The sequence below is a fragment of the Octopus bimaculoides genome, chromosome 20, assembly GCF_001194135.2.
Source record: "Octopus bimaculoides isolate UCB-OBI-ISO-001 chromosome 20, ASM119413v2, whole genome shotgun sequence".
NCBI classification, from domain to species: Eukaryota; Metazoa; Mollusca; class Cephalopoda; order Octopoda; family Octopodidae; genus Octopus; species Octopus bimaculoides.
Genome location: NC_069000.1, coordinates 1,309,882 through 1,319,548, shown reverse-complemented (window position 1 = coordinate 1,319,548; position 9,667 = coordinate 1,309,882). Strand labels below are relative to the sequence as shown.

General features: G+C 37.8%; 1 protein-coding gene across 3 annotated transcripts in view; it reads right to left on the bottom strand.

Annotated features, from left to right (window-relative positions):
• Positions 1-9,667, bottom strand: part of LOC106877554 (DNA topoisomerase I, mitochondrial) — a 35,159-nt gene that overhangs the window by 4,509 nt on the left and 20,983 nt on the right. For all 3 annotated transcript variants that reach the window (XM_014926487.2, XM_014926488.2, XM_014926489.2), the window contains 12 exons: positions 8,607-9,274; positions 7,712-7,803; positions 7,130-7,214; positions 6,870-6,967; positions 5,956-6,071; positions 4,965-5,086; positions 4,286-4,408; positions 3,111-3,298; positions 2,563-2,626; positions 1,837-2,061; positions 993-1,247; positions 575-689 (listed from right to left, as the gene is read on the bottom strand). In XM_014926487.2, the coding sequence (XP_014781973.1) occupies positions 575-689; positions 993-1,247; positions 1,837-2,061; positions 2,563-2,626; positions 3,111-3,298; positions 4,286-4,408; positions 4,965-5,086; positions 5,956-6,071; positions 6,870-6,967; positions 7,130-7,214; positions 7,712-7,803; positions 8,607-9,274 (2,151 nt within the window). The remainder of the gene's footprint in view (positions 1-574; positions 690-992; positions 1,248-1,836; positions 2,062-2,562; positions 2,627-3,110; positions 3,299-4,285; positions 4,409-4,964; positions 5,087-5,955; positions 6,072-6,869; positions 6,968-7,129; positions 7,215-7,711; positions 7,804-8,606; positions 9,275-9,667) is intronic.

Sequence of the window (9,667 nt, the reverse complement as noted above, 5' to 3'; positions counted from 1 at the left end):
GGGGGGGGGTCATTCCAAGTTAGAGGTCCCAGAGATGTCATTCTATATACAAAGAATAAAATTTCCACATTTCTAAGCAAAACACGATGCCAGTCAGTCATCGTACATCTTCTTAATCTTCTCAATACACACCAAAGCCACAACCGATGGTTACATGCATAGCTGTGTAACAAAAAAGATAAAATTTTATATACAAACAAATTCCTGTGCCCATCCATAGCAAAAAGTTAAAGGGAACACTACCCCTCCCCCACCACCTTCCATGTCCCTCTCCCCCTACTTCACACATTTATCTATTGACTTCTTGAATCACAACACAAAAGAGACCTTCAGATCGCTCAGACCACTGACCTACCATTTTAAGCAATGAAACACCATATTAGTTACTATTATAAAGTCAAAGCTGGATCATCAATGAAACGCCTTTGGTCATCAGGTCTGCAGAATCAGAGCTGACCAGGATCAACTACCATCACTGCCATATCATCAACATTTAAACCTAACTCTAGACAACCCACCTGTGCCCTCCACATACTACTCCCAGGGACTGCACAGGCACAAGTTAAATACTCACGGTTAGTCAGGAGATCGAGCTGTTCTTGCAGCGTCTTGGAGGCATTGAACGTCCTGAACACTTTGGCAGTCAGACCTTCCATCAAATCGTGTAAATGTTTGTTCAAAGTGGCCGTCTGCAGAAGCACAGCAGCAAAAAGAAAGAAGACCAAATGTTAGAGGAACCCACATTTGAGACAGAGCACCAAGTTCCATGTGCATTCGTACACAGACACACAAGAGTTCAGTCAACATTATGGTAAGAAAAAAATGTAGTGTGAAAGAAAAGCAGAGAAAGAGAAAGTATGCGAAAAAAAAGAAAAAAAAAAAGGACAGAATGTGGATGGGAGAGAGAGAGGGGTAGTAAGAGAGAAATTCCAAAGGACAGAATGTGAACGAGAGAGAGAGAGGGGTAGTAAGAGAGAAATTCCAAGTCTTACATTTAATCTGTCGAACAAGTCATCACCAGGCTGCTTGTTCTCCATAAACAGCTGCAAGTTCTTGAAAACACGCTTCTCCACAGGCACTTTGTTCTGGTAACGGATGGAATCTTTACCGAGAAAATCAAACTCCACCACAAATTCCTTGTTGTCAATCTCTGGATGTAGCTTAATGTGTTCCACACGGAGAGAACAACAACCCACTGTGTCAGCCGTTTCTCCTTCCTCTTTTTCGTTACCTGCCCTCAAAGCAAGCTGCAAACAAACAACACAACAAGACTGATATTCACATATGCTTGGCCATATTAGAGATAGATACTTGTAACACTGTCTCATATAAGTCAATGTTTATAATTATATTTTTTTAAAAACCCAAAACAATGCAATTTATAAAAATAAAACAAGTTGATAGTTTTACCTGGTATTTCCCTATTTCAGGGATAGGACCCCTTCCTCAGGGGTTATTTGCTAACAATGCTTTATGAAAACTATACTAATCTACTCTTTGTGTGTATGTGTATACTTAAATATATTTAAACATAAACACGACTGTAATTATATTTACTGGTATCAAGCTATGTCCCTTCATTAAAAATGTTTAATTAGCTTACTTGATATAATAAGCAGTAGATTGAAAAGGTTTTGGGGCTGATTGGACTGGATTTTGAAATTGTTGATTATTTAAAAAATAAACTGAAACACACAGGCAATGTATTTCCTTAAAAAATTATGAACACGTAACTAAATAAATAATAAAAAAATACAACACACAAAGCAATAATTAGATTACTATTTTTTTTGTTTTTTAAAAAAGGTGCCTCAACACAGTGACCACCACACTGACCTTATCAATGAAGTATAAGGCAACAGCTCTCTGCCGAATTCGCATCTCTTTTGATTTCCAGTCTTCTCGGTATGTTGCACGGATCTTGTCCACGTGTTTGTATAAGCGCCGGGCCACTTCATACTTTTGCCAATCTTTCTCGCCTTTTAAACGTGATGCCGCATTCAACATGACATATTTGGTTTGGCCCTGAATATTCTCTGACCAACATGCTAACCAACTGACCTGCACAAACAAGAACATCATCATCGTCATCATTACTATTGAAATAGTTGGCATCAATGTCTTGGCTTTTCTTGAAACATTTTTCATAGTTTATAAGGAAAAAAAAAATTGTTTATTTCTTCTAACAGGTTCCAGTCATTGGGTGGCAGCCATTCTGAGGTATTACCTTTCAAAGTGAAGTCAATGATATTGTTTCTAGAATGCGAATGACTTCAGAGTGAACTGGCTGCTTTTTATGTGGCACCAGGGAATTTTAAACCCAAAAGTGCTACTCCTTTAGTGTTAAATGAAGTATGAACCAATGCTGGTGTGTTTACATCCCCATAACTTAGCGGTTCGGCAAAAGACACCGATAGAATAAGTACTAGGCTTCCAAAGAATAAGTCCTGGGGTCGATTTGCTCGACTAAAGGCGGTGCTCCAGCTTGGCCGCAGTCAAATGACTGAAACAAGTAAAAGAGAGAGTATGATGATGATGATGATGAATAACAATTAAACCCACCTTATTGTCAGCTTGGACCTTCCTCCATTTGTGGCCAGATGGAGGCTGAGGAATTTTAGAATCTCTGAAACAAAGGTGTTTATATTTAATAATAATGTTAATAGTTATTAACATTTATAACAAAATCATAAATGCACAAATTTGGAAACAATGAAATTACTCTTATGCAAGCTTTATAGATACAGCCTCTTGCACCTACCCTACAATGTCATTCTGAAAAATAAACAATCACATCATTGAAATCTCAAAGCTATGAGATAATGCCTAATTGATTCAAAGCAACAGGAATCAATAATAGTCTGAAGGATAAAGGGTTAAGTCAAATTTCCCTTGTGAGTATCTTGCCACCTTTTAGAAGGCACCTGGTTCCAGGTGCTTCGACTGGACTGCACCCCGAGACTAAGGAGTTGTAAAATGAACTTAATCTCAACCATGTACCGACAAGAGCTGCACCTGTCATAGGTCTGTTTGATCAGGGCTGACCTGCAAATACCACCACCACCACTACCAACAACAACAACAACAACAAACTATATGAATGAACTCACTTGCTACAATTAATTATCACATCCTCAGGCTGTGTCCTCCTCTTCAACATTCCCTGCTTTGGATGGTCTCCTCGACCCCGGAAGAGACCCGGTGGTTCAATTCGAAAGTTACCAATTTTTTCCTTGTGTCCATCCATAATACAATAGCCATACTCAGCTTGGATCTCCTCGTTTCTCTTCTTCAATGCCTGAAAGCAACAGAAAAAAAAAAAAAAGAAAATGGGGATGAGTACACTCAGCTGCTATGACACAATATTAATTAAACACCTCCAAATTTTAGTTTGAAGCCATCCACCAACATGTCTGGTAAAGATCAGAAACACTAAAATGATTAAAAGAGAATGGGAGTATCTTTATATGGTGGTCTGACTTGCTAAAAATAACAGCTGAATCTCTCAATGCACACTCTATCATCTTAATAAGGAAGAGGCATATTTAGTATGTCTGTGTGATTATGTAGTTCCCTTATCTTCCCATGTGTTTACTGGTTGTAAACATTGGCCTCACTGGCACCACTGACTGCTTCCCATCCACTGCAAAAGCATTCTTAGGTTTCCTCACATGTCCTGATAAATGTGTGAATTTTGTAAAGAAAATTCTCCTTCGCTTGTTTCCAACTCTTTGCATAAAACCTGTGCAGGCTGTTTGTTGTTCAATAGGGAGATTATTATTGCATGATTTGGAAACAAGTGGTGGTTGGCAACGGGAGAGGCATCCAGATGTAGAAAATTCTATCCCAGCGTCTTCTCGTCTGCCTCATACAAGCATGAGAAAGTAGATGTTAAAATGACAATGACATGAAATACAGTGGATGTAGTGTGCACAGGTGTGGTCAGGTGATGTCTATCAAAGATGATGAATGGATGCAAAAAAGATGTGAAATGATGAAAGAGGAAGAGCAAAGAAGGTACAGGAAGAAACGGTGAGGTTTGATGTGAGGATGACAGCCATAAAAGAAATGATGGGCTGTGGCTGGGAAATGGTAATGATCCTCATGATAGAAGCAGAGACGGCTGGCCTTGCCAAATTACTATTTAGACTTTCCTTCAAAGCAAGAAAATACTGACTGAAGCTAACAAACAGATGCAATGCACCAGATTTACTACACGGGCTTACACCACTCCAGTTTTAATTAGTCTTTAATGAAATTAAGCTCCAAAATCTGAAAGTCATACCAGTTTTTCCTCTTTAGTTCTGTTTTTCCTTTCCTCTGACTGTTCAGTGAAGAAAGCATGCATGTCTCTGAAATCACATTTCTTCAGATCTGTGATGGTTTCTTTCTCAGAAGATGACATAACCTGAAATGAAAAACCAAAGCAATTTTCTCTTAACCTTTTTGGACTTCAGATTATCCTATCAAATGTATTGTGCTTATTTATTCACATTGTTTTTAATTAAACACGGATTATCTCCCAGCTTTTGAGATTTTGATGACGTAACATTGTCAGTTGGTGTGAGAGGATGAATTCTGCTGGTTTGAACATAAAACAGACAAAATATTTTTGCTGGATATACTTGGTTTAAATGTTGAAGTGCTAATAATGGTTTCTAATTTCAGCACAAGGCCAGCAATCTGAGGGGCCTGACACCTATACTTGACAGGTACTTCAATTTATTGATCCCAAAAGGATGACAGGCAACACTGACCTTGGTGGGATTTGAACTTGGAATGTAAACATATGGTGTGACTAAAGTTTCTGCCACCTTGCCACCTCATAAATTTTTGCCTGGCATACTAACGATTCTGCAAGCTTGCTGCCTTAATAACAACAACAACAACAACAGTAATAATAATACAGAAAGAAAGAGAGAGAGAGAGAGAGAGAGAGAGAGAGAGAGAAAAGAACCACTGACCTTTCTCCAATCTTTGAAGAAATTTTTGTTAAATATTTCACTTTTGGTGTAATCATGTTCCAACATTTTTGCATAGAAGCCTGCAACTTCTTCAGCATCCTGGCTGAGTTTCATTAGTTTACCTGCAAAATGTTACACTCATTTGTTAGCAATTCAAAAACAGGGCTGTTGTTTTTTAAACATTGAAATTCTTTCCTAAAATCCTGTAAATTTAGTTGGTTCCAATCAACACCATCCACATCCATTACACACTCAAACCAAAATTCTAACCTTCTCCAAACTGCTTTTGCTTCTATGATACAAAAACCCCGACTTTTTTCTTTTAAAGAGTTCATATTTATAATTTCCATCGTGAATTTTTATGTAAGACCCTTATTAAGATAGGATCTAAATATTGGCTGAAGAGTCAAGGTGGCTCCTGATTTATTACACTACAAACATTTTAAATTGATATTGATAACATTAAGAACGACAAATATTTTTCAGCAAGGCAGACATGAACACACACGTGTCTTGTTGGTCAATTGGTATTTCAGTCCTATAACAAACCAGCAAGCACAAACACACACACACATGCTATGACTTGCAAGTCTTGTCCTGAATATACCATCTTATCTTCTCAAGAGTTGGACCACAGAATGATTGTAATTCAGTATTAACCAACATAACTACAGTGTTTGCCATTGCTTAACTATAAACAGCTGAAGTGTTCATTAGACTCTGGATGGAGTTTCTCTGTAGCTACATGACACTTGTCTTCCAAAAGAAACTCTGGTTATGGTTTTAAGAGAAAATTCAGTTGGAAAAACATGCCAAATACAAATGGCATAATTACAGACCAAAATGCTTGGCCATTATGCAGACAATTGGACTGAGCCAATGACAATTTTGATAAAAGTAGATAAAAAAATCAAAGCTAACAAATATTTACTGTTGCAGCAGACAAGTAATAACAAGAAAAGAAACATTATTAAATAAATAAATAACTCACCCTCATATTTAAAAATTACATTATCAGGTAGAGGATCGTAATCTGGGGCAAACAACGGCCCTTTATGTTCAAGGAAAGTCCATTTCACACCATCTTCTCTTCTTTCTTCTTCCCACCTAAAATGATACATAAATAACCATCACTTAACGTCCACTTTTCCATGCTTGTATGGGTTAGACAGATTTTCTATGGCCAGACACCTGTCCTGTCATTGACCCCCACCAGTTTCCAAGTAAGGCAATATTTTTGCAAGGCTGGGCATGTCTTACACAGAACACTGGACATAAACAACCTACCTTTAATGACGATGAAACCACGTTTACAACCACGTGATGTATACACACATACACACACGTAGTTCTTCTTTTAGTTTCTGCCTACCAAATGCACCCACAAGGGTTTTGTCAGACTAGGGCTCTGGCAGGAGACATTTGTCCAAAGTGCCATGCCATGAGACTGAACCCAAGACCACATGGTTGGGAAACAAGCTTCTTAAAACCACACAGCCATGTTTATGCCAAACTCTATAAATATACAATTCCCCGTGCAGTTGATCACCACAGTAAACTGCAATGAAAATAGCTCCCAAGCCCCAACTACCTCACCTCCGGCTGGATAGAATGCAGGCCAGTCAGAGTTTGATGATTTGGTACCTATGCCTAGCAGCCAGGTAAAATAAGGCAACATAGAATAAAGACCAGTCACACGACAGATTGTGAGCAGAAAGTAATCCAACAAATTAGGTCAGAAAAGTGGAGAATTATTTCATTATCTCCCCAAAATCTTTTCGATAGCAACTGAGTTTGACCTTGGCGTTGTTTTTTCATCAGTGGTTTCTGACAGAGACAAAGAGACATCCTGAGATAAGACATCAGCCACTCGGATGAAATACGATACAAATCAAAGGAACTTACCATTTCCAAATGGTCTGCTGCTCTTCATTATCTTTCTTTTTTCTTCCTTTGGTTGGAGACTCAACTTCATTCTTTATCTCCTTCTTTATTTTTTTTTTCTGAAATTTAAGGAACCATAAATATCAAAGAATAAGCAATGGAAAATGATAAACGAGGGGGGGAAAAAAATCCGTTCAGGCTAAAATAACATTCAATATCTCATCAGAGCAAAGCTTAAAAAGGCTACAACAACAACAACAACAATAACCAAATAGATTTACTTTTATTGGCTCAATGGCTTCCTCTGCTTTTCTCTTTCTATTTTCAATGTCTTCTCTCCTCTCTTTAGCCTTCAATTTCTCAGCTCTGAAAAGAAACAACACACAAAAACATATTTTAGTGATGTAGAAAGAAACCACATCCTCCTCCCAATCAAGACAATCTATTTCACACCAAACAATCGCTTCAACAACGGATTAAATGTAGTTTTGTATCTCTAGCTTCTAAGTTCAAATCCAGAGAAGTCAACATCGGTTTTTACTCTCTTGTGTCAATAATGTTAGTTTCCAACCAATACTGTTCATTCCTCACCACAAACGGCCATGCTGAGGCACCACCTTCATGTTAGAGATAGCAGTCAAATCTGCTTCAAATCACACTACTGTCTTTAAAAAAAAAAAAAAAATAGACACAGTAGACAATACAATCTCTTAAATATCATTTTAGTCTTTAAAAAGGACGGATTGGAGAATGCAGTCCTTGATAAACATAAAAAGGGGAGATGGTCATGGACAGGATTCTTCCGACCATTATTCGATCTGCTGGATCAGATGGAAAGAGTCAACAAAACCAGAGATACTAACTGTATTTTTGCCTTGTATTTCTCCTGTAAAGGTTCATCATCACTCTCTACTTTCATCTTCTTAATAGCAACATCATCAGGTTTTCTTTTAATCTACAAAGAGAAAGAAATGAAACAATGTAAAAATGGCAACCACACACACAAATACATAAAGATAGACAGGTCACTTAGAGATTTAAGGAGTTCATTGTACGTGAGTGAAACACTTCCACAATGTGGTCTTCACAGCTTGATGAAGACTACTAAAATCCGAACCAGTCAATTACCTTCACTAGAGTAGGGAAGACAATTTAAGTAAAGAGACTTGTCTAAGGAAAAGAAAAATGTGACCTGATAACTGTAAAAACTTTCCAATTTCATGGTGGAATCTATGTTGACCCTCCTTCACCACCCAGCAAAAAAACAACAACAACCAAACAAACTTGTGACAGGTCGTGCTCTGTTTTTATTTTACCCTCAACACAAATACAGCCTCAGCTAATGTACTCGTTATTTAACTCACAACACGTGTCTGGAGTGGATCCCATGACACACCCAGAAACCAAACAAGATTATCACCTCTGTTTGCCTTTAACCCCCCCTCCCCACCTCAGTTTCCAGATACTAATGCAACATCAAACTGCTTCTCCTCTAAACATGCTGACCTTGTAGTGCAGACAATTGTGATAGTCCCTGGATCTCAGATGCAATATTCAGCTGAATCCATTTTTCAGCTCTGGACTAAGCTGTCTTGGAAACTCATTTCACCAATAATTCAAACTGCATGAACTTATTACGCTAGTTTCACATTTTGGCACAAGGCCAGCAATTTCAAGGAAGATGTTAGACAATAATTCACAGACAACACCAAATAAAAATAAACAAATCAAAATAGAAATTAATTAATATTTAATTACCAGTGGAATATCATCATCACTCATTGGTTCTCTCTTAATCTTGCTGGGGGAGATCTTTGACAGAGGACTGGTAACAGAGTTGTGTTTGGATGAAGACATATTGTTCATATGTTTAGAATCGGTCTTTATAGATGTATGTTCCGTCTTGACCACATTTGCTTTGGCTATTTTCTCCTCCCGGTGCTCACTTCGCTCCTTCTTGCGTTCTTCACTGGACTTCTCTGACTTCACTGTTGAAGAGTCGCTCGGTTTGTGTTTGCTCTTCTCCTTCAGTTTGTCATTGGAGGAGCTCTTCTCTTTGTGGCGGTCTTTGTGTTTCTCTGAGTTGTGCGAGCTACTTTTACTAGATGACGATGACCCATGCTTATCTAATGATGTTGATGATGATGAGGATGAACTGTGTTTCGAAGAATCTTTATGTTTCTCGGAGTGCTTGTCTTTGTGCTTGTCTGAGTGACTGTCACGGTGCTTATCGGAACTAGATGACTTCTTGGGTTTATCCGAATGTCCATCTCTGTGTTTCTCAGAGCTAGAGGAATGCTTGGAACTACTATGACTGTCTTTGGATTTGGAAATGTGTCCATCTTTCATTTTAATGTGATTGTTTGTACTAGCCAAGTTGGAGTGATTATTTACAGTGCCATAATTGTTGACTTTTAACTTCAGATCTGCAACAGAAACATGAAAAAAATAAATGTGTGTGAAAGAGAGAGAGAGAGGGGGGGGGTAAAGCTGAAATCTTGTTAAATTTAATTATAATCTTAAAAAATCATTTTCAAAATTTTCCTGCCATTCTGACAAGGTCCCTGCTACCATGCAATGGAACAATTAGTATGCAAATATTGGAATATATTGCAGTGTTATGCAATGAAAAATAACAAGAACATACATGCATCATTTCCAAACACCAAACTTTCTATTTTTCCTGTTTGTATCACTATACAAGACTAGAAAAATAGCCAACAACTGATGAGGGGTCGTTCTTTATGTTCTTTTCTTTTTTTTGTACACGTTTCATGATGTCCTGTGCCCATATATATATATATATATATATATATATA